Raw genomic sequence first — 18,770 nt, 5'->3', positions numbered from 1 at the left:
TTCAACTTCCCCGGGCACAGTACAGGAACAATCCTTTTCTAGATGAGCAAATTAATGACATACAAGTGGGCCTTCTCTTCTGGTTGAGGAAGACTGTTAGAATATTCATTGGGAGGGGCCAGGTGGTGGCATACCTGGTTGAGTGCACACATTACAGTGCACAAGGACCTGGGTTCAAGTCCCTGGTCCCCACCTGCAGGGGGAAGCTTCACAAGTGTGGTGAAGCAGGGCTGCAGGTGTCTCTCTCTTACCTTCTCTATCTCCTCCTGCCCTCTCAATTTCTCTCTGTCTCTATCTAATATTAATAAATAAAAATTTTTTTAAAAAGAATATTCATTGGGGGAAAGTTATTAGAATCTCATTATAGATGGCTCATTTATAGATGGCTTTTTTTGTTTGTGTTTTAATTACTACCAGGGTTATTGCTTGGCTCCTGGTGGCCATTTTCCTTTTTTTATTTTACTTATTTATTTTTGTTGGATAAGACAGAGAAAAACTGAGAGAGGGAGTCAGAGATGGAGAAAGAGAGGCACCTGCAGACCTGCTCCCCCAAGCATAAAGCATCCCCCTTGCAAGTGGGAAGCAGGGGCTTGATCCTGGGCCCTCATACATGGTAATGTATGCACTTAACTGCGTACACTAGTTCCCCTCACCCCATATATCACTTTCTAAAAAAGGTTTTCTTTAACTTACAAAAGAGATAGCAGTGAGGGAGGGAGACCAAAGTATTGCTCTGGTATAAACTATATGCCTCTCATATCCAAATCCTTACCTCTATCCACTAAGCTACTTCCCTGGTCATTATAAAATAAAATTACTAAGCAGTAAAGTTCTTATATGTGAAATTTTTATAATGTGGGTACATATATAATAAACTTGGAACACTGTTTATCTCAGTCTTCAAAAGTGCAGTTCACAAATTATAACCACTTCAAAGACAAACCACAAAGGAAATTGTTAGGCAACACCCAAAACCATTAAAAAAAAAGTGTTTATAATCTCTCATATATAATTATTATTTAAGATATAAAAGCTTCATGCATCTTAAAAATGTTTCCCTTTAACTATCTGCTTAACTACAGAATCAATAAGATTTACTGAATTCAGTACCAGATCCAAATTCCATGATTTATAAACAATGATGACTGATGGCCATGTCGAATTTCAAATCTGTAAATTTGTTTCACTAATATATACACTTCTGATTTCATATTTCTATTTGTAGCCATTACTTGTTGATTTTTTAAAAAAAGAATCTGTTTATTTACTCATGAGAAATATAGGCAGAGAAAGAAAAAGGCACCACTCTGGCACATGTGCTGCCAGAGATTGAACTCAGGACCTCATGGTTGAGAATCCAATGCTTCATCCACTGCACCACCTCCCGGACCACTACTTGTTGATTTTAAAGCCTGTACTTTAGTGTGACTATAAATGTTGAGTCATTTTCAGCATGACAAGAAATAAATGTATCATTTGAAAAAAGATTATTCCTTTGATTTAGAAAGCTTTTCCTTGTATATACAAATGACTATGGTAAAAAGGAACAAAACACAATAGAGCAATTTGTGAGTTTCAGAAAAATTATTTTAAAAATGGAACAAGACTTCAGAAATGCCACACTAAAAAACAGCTTTGGTCTACATCCTGTTTATGCCTGTTCTCCACTGTGCACAGTTACCCCCTTTATTTAAATGTATCGAAAAACAAGGTACAGATCTATGCAAATGGCATCACTTTTAAACCACAGTGTGATTTAGTTACACCTAACGGTTAAGATTTCTGCACTGTTATGAATCTGCTTTTTAGTACAACTCAACTTACTGATGGGAGAGGAAAAGGGGCAAAGCCACTCTGAAATCTCTGCAAACTTTAAGGAACACATTTTAGAAGATTAGAACAAAACAAAACAAACAAAAAACCCTTTCGTTGTTATACTCAATCTGCAGCTTTTCACTGGGAGATAAGCCATCACAGTACAACAGTTTTTAACCAGACACTGATAAACCCTTGAATGTGTCAGAAAATGTTGAGAGTGGTCCAGGAGGTGGCACAGTGGATCAAGCATTGGATTCTCAACCATGAGGTCCTGAGTTCAATCCCTGGTAGCACATGTACCAGAGTGATGTCTGGTTCTTTCTCTCCTCCTATCTCTCATGAATAAACAAATAAATTGTTTAAAAAAAAAAGGTTGAGAAAACTTGTGGTTTGTTTATTTATTTACTTATTAAAGACACAGAAATTGAGAAGAGGAGAGATAAGAGAGGGACAGAGACACCTGCAGCTCATTTTTACCACTTGTGAAGCTTTCCCCTTGCAGGTGGGGACCAGGGGCTTGAACCCAGGTCCTTGCACACTGTAGCGTGCGTGCTTAATCAGATGCGCCACTGCCTGGCCCCTGAGAAAACTTGTTTTTTAAGGACCCACTTTCAGCTGTGGAAGTGATAATAGAACCCAGAGTGAGCAGCCTAGAAAACACAAATGAACATTTCATGACATGTTCTCAGTTGAGGGACATTTAGATCCTGAGGATACATTCAAAGTAGCATTCTAGTGCAACCTCTGGAAAGCAGTCTGGAGAACTCTCAGAAGGCTAGAAATGGACCTACCCTATGACCCTGCAATTCCTCTCCTGGGGATATATCCTAAGGAACCAAACAACCATCCAAAAAGATTTGTGTAACCTATGTTCATAGCAGCACAATTTAACCAAAACCTGGAAGCAACCCTGGTGTCCGACAACAGATGAGTGGCTGATCAAGTTGTGGTGTACTACTCAGCTATAAAAAATGATGACTTCACCATTTTCAGCCCATCTTGGATGGAGCTTGAAGAAATCATGTTAAGTGAAATAAGTCAGAAACAGAAGGATGAATATGGGATGATCTCACTCTCAGGCAGAAGTTGAAAAACAAGATCAGAAGAGAAAACACAAGTAGAACCTGGACTGGAGCTGGTGTACTGCACTAAAGTAAAAGACTCGGGTGGGTTCTGGTCCTGGAACATGATGGTAGAGGACCTAGTTGGGGTTGTATTATGTGGAAAACTAGGAAATATTATGTATGTACAAACTATTATATTTACTGTCGAATATAAAACATTAATCCCCCAATAAAAATAAATTTAAAAAGTAGCATTATTTATCTTACTCTTAGTGAGCTCAAATATATTTATGAAGGTATATTCAATTTGGCTGAACCCCAAAATAAACTTTTGCTAATTAGGCAAATCCTTATCCAACTTAAAAAATACTTTAGGCTGATGTTGTAAATATTGAATTTAATGTGGGCATCTAGGTAAATTAAGTTTGCTCTTTTAGTGGAGAAACAGATTGTTTTTATTTTGTACTTTATTTTTATTGCTCCCATTAAAAAAAAAAAAGCCTTTTAAAGGCAAAGTCAGAAATGCTAGTTTAGAGAAATCAGGAAAGAACAATTTTAAAATTATACCACTAAGAAAGAGCCATATACATGGATATATATTTCTGTATTCACCCCTTAAACATGTAAAAGCAGACACTTAAGATCCACACTCTTTATTTATTTAAAAAATTTTTTTTTACTCTTTATTTGTTGGATAGAGACAATCAAAAATTGAGAGGGAAGGGGGTGATAGGGAGGGAAAGACACAGAGAGACACCTGCCGCCCTGCTTCACCACTTGTGAAACTTTTTTCTTGCAGGTGGGAACTGGGGGCTCGAACCCGGTCCTTGTGCACTGTAACGTGTGCTCAACCAGGTGCGCCACCACCTGGCCCCTAGATCCAGACTCTATACAACATTCTTATAAGTTGTCCCTGTACCTTATCTTTTTTTAAAAAAAAAATTTATTGGCTTTATTTATCAGATAGACAGCCAGAAATTGAGAGGAAAGGAGAGAGAGAGACAGCTTCACCGCTTGTGAAGCTTTCCCCCTGCAGGTGGGGGCTGGGGGCTTGAACCCAGTTCCTTGTGCACTGTAGTGTGTGTACTTAACCAGGTTTGCCACCACCTGCTCCCTGTACTTTATCTTTGAATGAAGACCTTCCTTTGTAGAAAATCATTCCCAAACTTTGCTAGCTTGAATACATATTATCTTTCATCTAGAATCTGTTTATTCCCTAATGCTGACCAAAGTACAGTCTGTATATACAGTAGAAGCTCAATAATGTGAAAAGAAATGACAAAGAAGGAGGACGTGAATAAGAAGAAAAAGAAACAACTAAGAATGACAGTAAAAGCTTACTACTTAAAAACACAATTTTTAAAAAATCTATGAATGAGGGAAGGAATCAAACCATATGCAACACTAGTGATCAAACTTCTGACCTTATGCTTGAAAGTTCATTGTTCCACCTACTGTGTGTCCCTTTCCCAGGTCACCAGGTTTACTATTAACTGTAGCACTAGGACTTCTGGATATTGTGACTCTGAGTTTTCTTTATTCTTTACTTTTTATCATTTTCCAAGTATCCCCCCGCCCCCAGTTTATTGGGAAGTTAAAGTTGATAAACAGGTACAACCTCTCATTAGGAAGCTATGATGGGTGTCTGCAAAGCACTCCAAGTTTTCTATTACTATAATCAGAATCAACTAATATTTTTCTATTGAATTCATAATTTCCTGTATATTAAGTAAACAAAACACTATAAATGGGGCTCAGAATAAAAAAAGCCCAGAAAAATCCACAAAAAATTGTTGGTATGTTCCCTTCCCCCCCCCGACCTCTGAGAAGAATTGGTTTGCCCCTTGCTAGTTTCGCTTCCCCCCCCCCCCCCCCCCCCCCCCCCCCCCCGCTTTCTCCCTTCTCCCCACCCCCTATGCTAAGGACGGGCAGAGTCCCAGCAACAGCTGCAGAGAGAGGATGATGGAGAAAAGCACATGGTGTGGTGATTTGCCCATTTGTGAATAAAGATTAAACTGCGTTCTCAGCCCAGCCATGTGTCTCTGGTCGTCTCTGTTACCCGCCCGTGAAGCCAGGCCGGATAAAACAACAAAAAATAGCATGGTTCTCTTGACTCATGGATTTACAGGTAATTTTATTCCAATATTTTACAAAGTGTCTTTGTTGACACACTTATCTCCACTTAAATCTTTTAAAAACTACTTTTAGAAAGTTATTTATGAATTTACTTCTATGTATTATTTATGTGGGTGTTTGTATGTGAAGAATGGGAGGAGGAGAGAAAGAGAAAACCTAATAGCATTGATGGGGACTCAAGCTGGGGCCTCACATGGAACTTAATTCTTGAGAAAAAAAAAATTCTACTTAAGAATTTTTTTTTTGTTGTTGTTGGAGTAGGGCACCAAAGTAAAAACCCTGGGCTTAGGGTAAGGGTGGATGTTCAGCTTCATGGGGGAGGGGGAGAGGTGGGGGGGGTGGAGGAGATGAGTCACACAGTCTTTTGGCAGTGGGAATAGTGTTTACTTACACTCCTACTAATTTGTAGTCACATAAATCACTATTTTATTAATATGAGAGGGGAAAAATTGATTGAATGTGTCAAACCTTTTAATGCACAGACCATAGGCTGAGTCTTTGATATGTTGACTCTCTTAAAAGCTTAGACCAGGAAAAACAGAAGCAACCAGTGGCACAGCTATATACAAATAATGTCAAAGGACATAAATAATGGTGATGTTGTATATGATACAGCAAATCCTAAGAAAGGGATTTTTCAAAGTTAACCCAATTGCCAAATAATGTGATTATATCTATTGCCTTCTTAAACCCTTAAACCCAGCAGGAACCTCCCACTTCCTCTATAGAGCCTTTATTTCCCTAGTCCTAGAACCTCTAGGGTGGGACTCACTTTCCTGCATGCTTCTCTCAATTCATATCAAATGATATTGCATCTATTGATCCCAACCTAATCAACGCAACAAGTACCACCTTGGTATGCTTCACTTCAGACTGTGTCCAGAGACATCAGGCATGGAATGTCAACCCTTCAGCCTCATTACTCAGGTAAGACCTTTCCTTTCATAGGATTCTCTAATTCCATTCCAGATGATTCACTTCCTAACAAAGTCCCAAAACCTAGATATAGACCAGGTCCCATAAGATAGGGCATATGTTCACATGTATCCATAAATTAGGGCAAAACATATACCTGAAAGTAAAAGTATACACTAGTCTACAGTGAGTCAGTATGAAGTTCATAATGAAAGTGTCTACTTAGATACCCTCCTCACCTATTTACTATTATACTCCCCTCACTCAATCCCAAACTATCCTTATCAAAGTAAGGACTTCAAAAGCTGAATAAGGGCAAAAGACTGGCATACTTTAACGATGACTCTTTAGTCACTATGAGGTCACTCCATCACCTGGGGCCCTATTTGGGGAGTCCTGAGATTCCCACACAGACATGATGGGCCTAGACCTTGAATAAATCCCTCTCTCCATTGTTATCGGTCATCTCTATTAGAAACAACACAACAGACCCCTTTGTGGGCCCTCATAGAACCTTGCCCTCAACTTGGATCAACAAGGTAGAGAATGTTCCATCCTCCGAAGGGAGGCTGGACAATATACTCTATGTTACACCTGAGGTAGATGGGTCCTGATATTGGGGCAGATTGGAATGTTCCTACTGATGACCACAGAATATGAGGTCAGATCTACAGGGATGTAGAGGTCACATAGGCTCCTAAGCTGAATATGGGCCCCAGATTAGATCAAATTGATGGGGTTTACAGTTAACAATATTTATACACCTTTCCCATATTATGGAGCTACTCTCTTCCCTGATCCAGCTTTCTGGCCCTTCTGCCAGCCATGACATTATCTCCTCAGACAATAACTAGGATCCACCTACATTTCAGGCTCAGGAAAAAACAAACTAGTATAGCCACAGGCCCTTTGGAATATAACTAAAATAGGCCTACTAGCTATCTACAAAATGGAGGACCCCCCCCCCCCCAACTCTTCATCTGCAATACTCCAGCCTTTAGGTTCATGATTAGTCAAAAACTTGTTTGGTTTTATATGTTAACACTTTTCAGCCACCAGATTCCAGATGCTACCATGATGCCAACCAGACTTCCCTGTACAGATGACCCTACCAATATGTCCTGGAGCTCTGATTCCCCAGAACCCTGCCCCACTAGGGAAAAAGAGAGGCAGGCTGGGAGTATGGATCCATCTGCCAACACCCATGTTCAGTGGGGAAGCAATTGCAGAAGCCAGACCTTCCACCTTCTGCATCCCACGATGACCTTGGGTCCATACTCCCAGAAGGTTAAAGAACAGGAAAGCTATCAGGGGAGAGGATGGGAATTGTGTGGAGTTGTACCCCTCTTATCCTATGGTTTTGTCAGTGTTTCCTTTTTATAAATAAAAAAAATTAAAAAAAGGTTTTTTGTTTGTTTTGGATAGAGACAGAATTTGTGAGGGAATGGTGAGATAGGTAAGGAGGGAGAAAGAGAGACACCTGTAGCACTGCTTTACCACTTGTGAAGCTTCCCTCCTACAGGCGGGCACAAGGGGCTTGAACTGGGATCCTTACGCATGGTAACATGTTGCCCTCTACCAGATGCACCATTGCTTGGCACCAAAAATCTACTTTTAATCATACAGTTTTCAGTAGATCCTCAGTCCTGAGTAGTAAGGTTCAAGGTCTACCTGAAAATTAGCTAATACTGGAGAACACTGGTTTCTCTCCATGTAGTGATAAAAATGCTTTCCACTACTTTCAGGTCATTCTTTTCCCATAAACACAATTCTTTTTTTTAAAGATTTTATTTATTTATGAGAAAGGAGAAGCGAGAAAGAATCAGACATCACTCTAGCACATGTGCTGTTGGGGACTAAATTCGGGACCTCATGCTTGAGAGTCCAAAGCTTTATCACTGCACCACTTCCCGGACCATAAACACAATTCTTTTAAGACCCATGTCATCGGATTATTCTACTGCTAACTCTTTTGAGTAACAAAGTAACAAAATTTCCCAATCGCCCACTGAAGAGTTTAACAGGTTTATTATCTTTTCAACACTGCTGTTTTTATTGCTCTTAATTTAAATATTCATGTGGATAATCCTCCCGACACTTGCTCTCTGTCTTTTTAGATCCACCCTATGATCATACCTTAGAATGTCAATTTCAAATATCTCAAATTCAAAATGAACCTTCCTACTTTCAGCTGTCACCCCCTAGGCCCCCTACTCTATTATTTCTATCAGAACTGCAACACACTAAGTCTAGTGCTTTTTCTTTTTTTGGCATCTGTTACATTTACCTCTTCATTTCCTACCACTATAATCCTGACCTTGCTCCTTGCTCACCTGCCAAAACCTCAAATCTGCTAAATCCAACTCTGTCTATATTTTACCCTTTACTAAGTAGCTGAACGAGTCTAGAGAAAACATACTACAGTGGTGGCTGTTTTCATTTTAAACACATGACCACAAACCTCAAAGCGGGCCCTCAGTCCTGCCAGGCACTCAAGCTCCTCCCACTTATGGCAAAAGACCTTGAAAAGGACCTGAGGAACCATGTAGTTGTCTTCTCTTTTTCCTCCCCTCTCAATCTTTACTACTTTTCTTTTTTTTTTTCCCCCACCACTAAGATTGTAACTGGAACTTGGTGCCAGCACAGCTCCTGTCTCCACATCTTTTCTCCCCTTTTTCTTTTTATTGAGGGTTAATGAATCACAGCACATTTGTCTATACATGTGTGTGGTTTAGAATCCCATTAAGAACCCCAGACCTATTTTTCTCCCAGACGCTCTATTCCATTTCCTCCCCAGAATCCCTTGCTTTGATGCAGTCAGTATACAACTCCCAATTTGAGTTTCATCTTGTTTCTCCCTTCCTGACTTGTCTCCCAAGTTCAGCTTACAAGTAGAGTCATCCAGTATTCCTCCCTCTCTTCCTGATCTATGCCACTCAAGACTTTTCCTTCAGTTTCTAAAGGAGGCAAAGATTGAGACTTTTATTTATTTATTTTTTTTAACCAGAGCAGTGCTCAGCTCTGGTTTATAGGTGGTGTGTGGGATTGAATCTGGGACTTTGGAGCCTCAGGCATGAGAGTGTCTTTGTATAACCATTATGCTATCTATCCCCACCCCCAAAGACTGAGATTTTAGTTTCTGTTCTGATGTCTAGGTCTTTTGATAGTTGGCCTTGGGTCACTGACATTGACCATATCACCCTGTCCTTTCTGCTCTCCCTTTTCCTGTTTACTCCTTTTGGTAGAGTTGTTTAAGTTCCCATTTTTTTAAAGTTTTTTTTTTCTTATTATTATCTTTATTTATTGAATAAAGACAGCCAGAAATTGAGAGGGGAGAGACAGAGAGGGAGAGAAACAGCGAGACCCCTGCAGACCTGCTTCACTGCTCATGAAGTTTCCCCCTGCAGGTGGGGTGTGGGGCTCAAACCCAGGTCTTTGAGCACTGTAGCATGTGCACTTAACCAGGTGTGCCACCACCCAGCCCCTAAAGTTCCCATTTCTATTTCATCACTGAATATCTCATTTAGAGTTCCTTTACTTTTTTTTACTGTAGGACTCCTTTCAATAATTCTTGCAAGGTAGGGTTGATGGTGATAAATTCTAGTTTCTGTATGTTTGGGAAACTTTTAATTTCTCCTTCATATTTAAAGGAAAGTTTGGCAGGATAGCATACTCACGTTTGACAATTCTTATCTCTTAATACTGTAAAAATGTCATTTAATTCCCCTCATACTTCTCAGATTTGTGTTGAGAAATCTGGTGAAAGCCTGGAGGGGTTTGCCTTTGTATTTCAACTTCTTCCTTTCCCTCGCAATATTTCTTTCATGTCCTTACTTTTGGAAAGTGTTACTGTTATGTCTTGGCTTTGGCTATTGGGGATTCAGTAATTTGTTTCTGTTCAGCTTCCTGTATATGTATATTTTGACTCCTGCCCAGGAAAATTTTCTGTAATAATTTCCTTAGATATGTTTTCTGCTCCTCACTCCTTTTCTTTGTCCTCAGGCACCTCCAATAACTTTCACATTTTTTTTTTTCTTGTGACAAAACCTGCTATTTCAGAGAATTGCTTTGTCTTTCATAAATCTTTCCTCTTCAGCAGCACTACACTCCAAGAATGTGATGGTTTTACCTTCTGGCCCTGCTAACCTGTGATTTACTCTGCATACAAGACCTCTTAGATAAGCACTAGTGCTCTCCAGAGCTTCCTGTACTTCAAATATTTCCTTTTGGAGTTGTTTTTGTGAATTTTGTAGTTCTATACTGAAGTGAATTTGTGTCTGTATGTTATGGTTGGAGTCTTGAGTTGCCTTCATAACACACTTTCTCAATTCAAACTTTGACATTTTTTCCAAATCATCGTGATTTTGGACGGTTGTGTTCCTGTCCATGTTTTGGTTGAATGTAGTGCAAAATCAGGATATATCAATACTTCCTGAAGGAAGTGCTATTTAAGCTAAACTAAGGTCTGAAGAATGAATAGTTGGGATATATATACTTGTAGGGCAAGTTTAAGGGAGGACAGTATTCAGTATCAGAATATTTTATTTTACATAGAGGAAACAAAAGCAAAACCCAGAATCCAGAAAATCTGTATCATATTTTAAAGAATAAAAATATTTTATTGTGACTAAAGAACAGAGTATAAACTGATAATGGGTAACATGAACATTTACTAAGGAATGTGTATATCATCTTGAGTGTAAAAAGTAGCCATAGAAGAATCTAAAGCATGATGATTTTTTCTTTTTTTTTTAAAATTATTTATTTCCCTTTTGTTGCCCTTTTTTTTTTTTTATTGTTGTGTAGTTGTTGCTATTGATGTCATCGTTGTTAGACTGGACAGAGAGAAATGGAGAGAGGAGGGGAAGACAGAGGGGGAGAGAAAGATAGTCATCTGCAGATCTGCTTCACCACTTGTGAATTGACTCCCCTGCAGGTGGGGAGCCGGGGGCTTGAACTGGGATCCTTATGCCAGTCCTTGCTCTTTGCACCACGCGCACTTAACCTGCCGCACTACCGCCCGACTCCTGAGGATTTTTTCTAACAGCTATAATCTCCACAATGTTGAGAAAAGTTTAGAGGGAGAGATTAGGATAATAGTGAAATGACTATTTTTATTCTAAAAAAAGAAATACTATTCTAATAACTATTAGAAGTCATTAATAATAATACAATACAGTAAAATGAACACTAATCATGCATATAAAGAAGTACATAAGTTAACTACCAGGATTTTAGTTTCTTAGCAGGCATAACATGTATGCTGCCTTTTTTTCTCATGAGAAAAAAAGAGTTGAGATAGAGAGAGTGAGAGAGAAAGAGAGGGAGAGGGGGAGGGGGAGGGGGAGAGAAGTCTGAGCACCACTTTGGTTCATGTGGTGCTGATGATCTAATTAGGACCCCTAGGCACATTTGTGTGAGTCCAATGCTCTACCAGCTTATCTATTTTCTCAGTTGCTATTCTGAGTTTCAGTGATTTATAATGATAAAAACAAGGCATTCCAACACACACACACACACACACACACACACACACACACACACACACACCCCTTCACTACAAATATCATCAGTACGTCCTCTAGTAGATCTTTATTACCATTACAAAGTCTTATCCTGGTGGCAAAATTATATGAATCTAGAAAATCAAGGCAGTCAGGGCCAGTTTGTAACTGGTAACCGGCTTTCATACCTGAGTCATGAGAGTTCCCAGGTTTAGTTTAGTCCCTGGTAACATCTTAAAGCAGAGCTGGCTAGTGCTCTGATAAAAATTAATTAATTCACTGAAAAGAATTTAGGGGCTGGCTGGTGGCATACTTGGCTAAGTAGATATTACCATGCAAAAGAACCCAGCTTCACAAGTAGTGAAGCAGTGCTGCAGGTGTCTCTCCATGTCTCTGTGTGTGTGTATGTCTCTCTCTCTCTCTCTCTCCCCCCTTCTCTCTCAATTTCTCTGTCTGTCATATCCAATAAAATCAAGTTAAAAAATTTAATGGCTTTTAAAAAAGGAAAAAAATAAAGGCAGTCCAACTAAGATATAAGACTATGAAATAAATGTATATTATTCCATTGTTCTGATAAAACTAGAATAGCATGTATCTCACACTGAGGTCAATTTAAGAGATAATGAATATACAATCTAATTCAAAATATTTAGAATCTACACACATACCCTTTGGCCAGATGGTAGATAATAATGAGCTAAAGAACAAATGGAAATCTCCTAAAGAATCTTTCTTTTCTCTTTCTTCTTTTTTTTTTTTCTAACCAGAGCACTGTCCAGATCTGGCTTATGGTAGTACTGGGGATTAAAGCCCGGATCCTCTGGAGCCTCAGGCTCTTTGCATAACCATTAAACTACCTACCCTCGCCACCCTCAAAAATCTATAATCTACATAGGACAACAGATATAAACATACTCCTAATAAGCATATTATAAAACTTTCTCTATGGTTATGTGACTTTATAAACTAAAAAATGTTCTAGAATAGATTTTAATGTAATTCTATAGATGTGAAAAGAATGAGATGCTAATTAAGGCATATGAAATATCTTATATTTCCAGTGTCTTACTCTAGATACACTGTTGGATACTGTTAATTTGATTTTCACACAAAATATTAATTGATAAATATTAAAAAAATGTTAGGAAAGAACAAAAAATTAAAAATGAAATTTTCTAAGAATTGGTTAAACAGAGACAAACATAATTTGGATCTATGTCTTAAGCAACTTATTTATCTGCTTTCATTTTAATATTCAAGAGTAACATACTAACACTTACCTTATAACTATCAGTATGGCTATCAAGATTGAACAAATAGGATCTGCTATCATCAGACCAAAGTTTTGCATCATGATGGCAGAGGCAATTACACCAATACTCCCAAGTGTATCTGCTAGAATGTGTAAAAATACACCTAGAAATAAAGCATAAGGATGAAATAGCATCTTTTGGTGAACTCAACATATAAGTACTTCTTAAAACTATATATTCTTGTCTGTACATATAAATATTAAACTGAAAATCAATAAAAATGTAGATTCACTTTTTTTTTTGTTAGCTTTATTTATGTATTGGATAGAGACAGAAATTGAGAGGGAAGGGGGAGATAGAGAGAAAAAGAGGCAGAGAGACACCTGCAAAGCTTTTCCCTTGTAGGTGGGAACTAGGGGCTCAAACCTGGGTCCCTGTGCACTGTTACATGTGCACTCAACCATGTGTACTACCACCCAGCCCCGACTCACTGTTTTTTAATGAAGTAATAGGACCTTTGAAAGTTAATGTAACCTTTGCCATCACAAACCAGCAGGAGTTAATTTATCTTATTTGTAGTTTAGACTTATACCCACACTATTTTTTAAAAAGTACCGTGTTGGGCAATGAGCCCTAAGTCTCATACATGGAAAATTTGTTTTCCACTCTCTGAGCCATCGCTGGGGTCTATATTTGTTCTTAAAAATTCTTAATATACTGGCATAATATAAATGAAGAAGTAGAGAGATTAATCTATTTTTAACAATCATTTGTGCACCATCATCTCTGATCAGGAGTACAGAAGTCAATAATTTGTTAGAAGAAAAATGCATTAGGCTAGAATCATTACCAAAGAAAACATAGTTTAGAACTACAAATAAAACCTGTAAGCCAGAGCTGACCAGTGCTCTGGTCAGTTTCTCTCTCTCATTAAAATAAAACATTAAAAAGATATATATATTTTTTAATTTTGTGTATATATATATATATATATATATATATATATATAATTACAAATATATGTACACACAGAGATCTCTGCTGGCAATTAAAATCATTACAATTTGAGACTAGAATTTCCTGTGGGCCATTAACTCTAATTCTGGTAAACGTATTGTCTTCAAAGTTCTGGTACATAAAGTTGCATACTAAACTCAAACTTGAGATAAAAAGTAAGTTTATGAGTACTTTAAATTGGATATAACTATATTTTAAAATTTTAGTAATTAAATATCAATTTAGTAGAAAACATGACTGTAAAACTGTAAAAAAAAAAACCAGTAAGTTTCATACACATTACTTTAAAATATTGAACTAAGTCAATAAATTATTTAACACTTATATCTTTAGTAGGTAAAAGTATATATCTATATTACAAAAGATTTAAAAAAATTTCTACCATGCTATGCTAAACACAGAATATTCCCAACTAAAATCAACTATCTACCTGAAAAGAATACTTCTTGTATAACAAAACTTATCTCTTTTAGAAATACTAGTTTTTTTTAATTTTTAAGTATGCACTGAATAACAAAGGCTATGTGTATGTATATATATATATATATATATATATATATATATATATATATATATAGTTTTATACTATGTATTCCATTTCTCTTGGTTACTGCACATAGTAAAGAACTGATTAGATTTAATACACATTGAGTTCAATTAAATTTTAAAATTAAAATTGGGAAATACACGAGGTAGAACAAAAACCTTTAAGGTTTAAAACTCTGAAGTGATATGTGATTTTAAACCTTGACATTTAAAAAAATATGTGTTGCCCAAGTTATTTTATTGTTGTAGTTACTACTGTTGTTGTTATTGATGTCGTCGTTGTTGGATAGGACAGAGAGAGGAGAGAGGAGGAGAAGACAGAGAGGGGAGAGATAGATGCCTGCAGACCTACTTCACTGCCTATGAAACAACTCCCCTGCAGGTGGGGAGCCGGGGGCTCAAACCAGGATCCTTAAGCAGGCCTTTGCGCTTTGTGCCACGTGCGCTTAACCTGCTGCGCTACGGCCCAACTCCCAAACCTCTACATTTTTTTAATGTTTTGGTGGGATCAGAAATGAAAACAGCTCTAAACATTGTAAGGATTTTAAAAAAGAAATTTGTAATCTTTGATTGGAAAGATTTATTTTTTTATTATTATTATTTTTTGAAAAACAGAGAAAGCACCACAGGTCATATGCAGTACTAGGGTTAGAACTGGGGACTCATCATGCAAGCAAGTCCTGCATTCTAACCAGTGAACCACCTCCCTGGCTGCTGACTACACCTTATTTGCTGACATAGAAAGCGACATTATTCACGAGTGCCATTAACTAGATCATGCTTCATTCTTTTGCAGGAAGAGAAATCACTCAAGAAATAAACCTAATCACAATTAACTTATGAAAAAGCTGAAAGCCTTGATAGGATTCTGATATCTTAATTACTCTACAATGTAAAAAGTCGGGGGGGGGGGTCATGTCGAACATATAGTAAGTAACTGAACATTTCAGTTAATTCCATGCTTTATGTGCAAGCATTTATGTAAAACAGTTTTAATACCAGCCATTATCCTTATATTTCAGCTATCTACTAGTCTATTTAGTTCCTACAAAACTGATGACAATTCAGAAAATATACACTAATCTCCACAATAGCTTGTATAAGATAATTAGGAAGGCAAAATGAATTTCCCTACTTTCAACTTGTAGTGATGTCTAAAACTTAAAAAAGCTAATTTAGCTTTGGATACGTATGCATCGTGTGTGTGTGTGTGTGTGTGTGTGTGTGTGGCGCGGTGGTGCTCTGGCTTCTCTCATGAAAGTATCTCAGAAAAAGAAAGAAAGATAAAGAAAGAATGAAAAAAAGGAAGGAAGGAAGGAGGAAGGAAAGAAAGAGAGGAAGGAAAGGAAGGAAGAAGGAAGGAAATTGATACAATAATGATACAAGCTACTGAAAAGGTCAAAGTCAAAAGTTAGTATGGCAGGAAGATGAGGAGAAGAAAGTTAAAATGTGTGACAATGAAGTCTAAACAGAAAGAGTCAAAGACGACATTCCCAAACAGAAACTGCTAGAGTTCATAGACAAGACTGACTTTCTCTGATTTGTAAAATTTATAACAAAACATTTTATATGACATGTGCTCCTGGTTTGGTATGATTACTTAATGTCTGTGGGTATAACTCAGGTCTTACATTTAAAATACGAGCTCCCAGATATCTTTACCCGTTGTCTAACACCTCTCACCAGAGGGGTATTTCCATAACTGATGAAGCCACATCATTTACACTTCAAATCCACAGCTAGCATCAGGGTTCACTCTTGTTGTTATACATTTTAATAGCTTGGATGAGTTGTATTTTAGTTCTAAACTTTTCTATAACAAATACATAGTCAATATTATTTTTGGAAAAAGTACTTAGTTTCTTATAAAGCAAATATCTACTATGGTGCCATGAAGTCACAGCCATGGACATCATTTACTGTAAATAGTATAGTTTCTAAATATTTTAATTTCCTTATAAAATTTCAGAAAACAGCAAAGTTTAAATTAAAAGAATATCTTCTAATATACCAAATAGTGCATATTAGAAAACTACCAGGAAGGCCGCTGGCATTTTAAGCACAAATACTATGTTATGCAGTTCTCTTAAATATGAACTTCAGATGGCTTAAAGGCAATAAATCAGCTTTATAAAATCAAGAAACTCAGAATTAGGAGGTGACGCATCTGGTTAAGGGCAAACGGTATAGTATGCCAAGGACCCAGGCTTAAGGCCCTGGTCCCCACTTACAAGTGGTGAAGCAGGGCTGTAGGTGTCTCTGTCTCTTTCCCTCCCTACTCCCCCTTCCCTCTCAATTTCTCTCTGTCTCTATCCTATAATAAACAAATAAAAATATTTTTAAAATAAAATCAAGGAACTCAAGGGACTTCCAGAGATGTGGCTATGGAGTAGTAATCGCAGCAGTCACTCTCCCTGGTCAACTAGGAAAAGTGATAAAGATCATCTGAAAACTCAACAAAATACTATCAGGATTTCTTTGGAAACTCACCACGCCAGAGGTAAGTACAGATATGTGTGGCTAATAGACAAAAAAGTGGTGAGCTAAAGATTCCCAGGAAAAAAAGGCCGTACGCAGGGACAGCTGGCACAGATTGGGAGAGTAACAGCTGAAACATACCACTTCTGGGTCTGAGTCAAAGAAACAGCTGTGAAAGAAATTAAGTAAAGAAGAGAAAAGGAAGAAAGAAGAAAGAGAGAGAGAGAGAAAGGAAGGAAGGAAGGAAGGAAGAGGGAGAGGAAGAGAGAGAGGAAGGAAAAAGAGAGAGAGAAAGAAAGAAAGTTATGAAGGAAGAAACAAACTAAAAAAGAAAACCACTTAAGCCACAGGGGAGTACAGACACATGTGGCTTGTGGACAGAAAAGAGGTGAGGGGGTGATTCCCAGGACAAGATTCCCAGGACTAAAAACCGGTGCTCAGGGATGGCTGGCACCAAACTGGAAGATTGGCGGCTGAGCTGCACCACCTCAGGTCCGAGTTTAGGCAACAAAGAACTGTTAAAAAGAAAATAAAATAATCTGTTGACAACTATGATTTCCTGAGTTTCCAATGCTGTTGCCCCACAGAGGCTGAAACAGCAGCAGGACTATATTAACATCAGGGACACTGACCAGGCCTGGTGACCCAGAATAAGTATCTCCCCTCCCCATCAAGATATATAATCAGGGAAATCCAACACCTTAGCCACAGCACCTCCTGCTGGCACAACAACTAAAGAACACTACATGCAGAGGCTGAGAAATATACAGAGAGCAATGACAGAAAACTCAAATGACCTGACATAGATATAGCTAGGAAAATAACAGAGACAGAGGTCAGAAAACTCACTATGAAATCAATTCAAGAAACTAAACTTAAGATTCAAGAACTAAGCAATCACTTTACCAAAGAATTACAAAGTACAGGGAGGGGTAAACAAACAAAACTCCAAACAGAACTGCAGGGCCGCAAGGACACTGTGAATGCACTTATGAGAAAGCGAAAGTGGACCACCATCTAGCACTATACATGAAGGTCCAATCAAAATACATTAAAGATCTAGATATTAGAACAGGAACTCTCAAATTTATAGAAGAAAATGTTAGTTAAACTTTGCAGGACCTTCACATCATAGATTTATTTGGAGACTCAACTCCCTGGGCATGGGAAATGGAAACAAGAGTAAATAAATGGGATTACACGGAACTAAAAAGCTCTCACATATCAAAATCAAATTACACAAGGAAAACCAGGCAACCCAGAAAATGGGAGAAGATACTTGCACACCACACGTCAGACAAATGACTGATATCAAACATCTATACAGAACTGGTACAGATCTGTAAAAGCAGTAAAAATTATCCTAAAAAAATGTGGGCCAAAGAGTTAAAGGGTTTTCTAAAGAAGAAATACACATGGCCCACAGACACACAAAGAAATGCTCCACTTCGGGGGTCGGGTGGTAGCGCAGCAGGTTAAGCGCACATGGCTCAAAGCGCAAGGACCGACAGGAGGATCCCAGGGTTCAAGCCCCCAGCTCCATGGCTCAAAGCGCAAGGACCGACAGGAGGATCCCGGGGTTCAAGCCCCTAGCTCCCCACCTGTAGGAGGGTCACTTCACAAGGAGTGAAGCAGGTCTGCAGGTGTCTACCTTTCTCTCCCTCTCTTAGTCTCCCCTCCTCTCTCAATTTCTCTCTGTCCTATCCAACAACAGCAATGACAACAACAATAATGATGACAACAAGGTCAATAAAGAGGGAAAAAATGGCCTCCAGGAGCAGTGGATTCATAGTGCAGGCACCGAGCCCCAGCAATAACCCTGGAGGTTAAAAAAAAAAAAAAAAAAGAAAGAAATGCTCCACTTCACTTATCATTAGAGAAATGGAAATTAAAACTACAATGAGATACCACTTCACATCTGTGGGAATGGCTTCCATCAGGAAACCAAGAAATGACAGGTGATGGAGAGGTTGTGGAGAAAAGGGAACTCTGCTACATTGCTGGTGGGCAAACAGGTATAGCCCCTTTGGAAACTGTAT

General features: G+C 38.2%; 1 protein-coding gene across 1 annotated transcript in view; it reads right to left on the bottom strand.

Moving 5' to 3' along the window:
- The window catches only part of SLC30A7 (solute carrier family 30 member 7), an 80,481-nt gene that overhangs the window by 37,627 nt on the left and 24,084 nt on the right, over positions 1 to 18,770 (bottom strand). The window contains exon 8 of the mRNA XM_007528593.3: positions 12,718 to 12,853. Within this exon, the coding sequence (XP_007528655.1) occupies positions 12,718 to 12,853 (136 nt within the window). The remainder of the gene's footprint in view (positions 1 to 12,717; positions 12,854 to 18,770) is intronic.

Source organism: Erinaceus europaeus, chromosome 11 (assembly GCF_950295315.1).
Source record: "Erinaceus europaeus chromosome 11, mEriEur2.1, whole genome shotgun sequence".
NCBI lineage: Eukaryota > Metazoa > Chordata > Mammalia > Eulipotyphla > Erinaceidae > Erinaceus > Erinaceus europaeus.
This window is presented reverse-complemented; position numbering and strand designations above follow the sequence as displayed.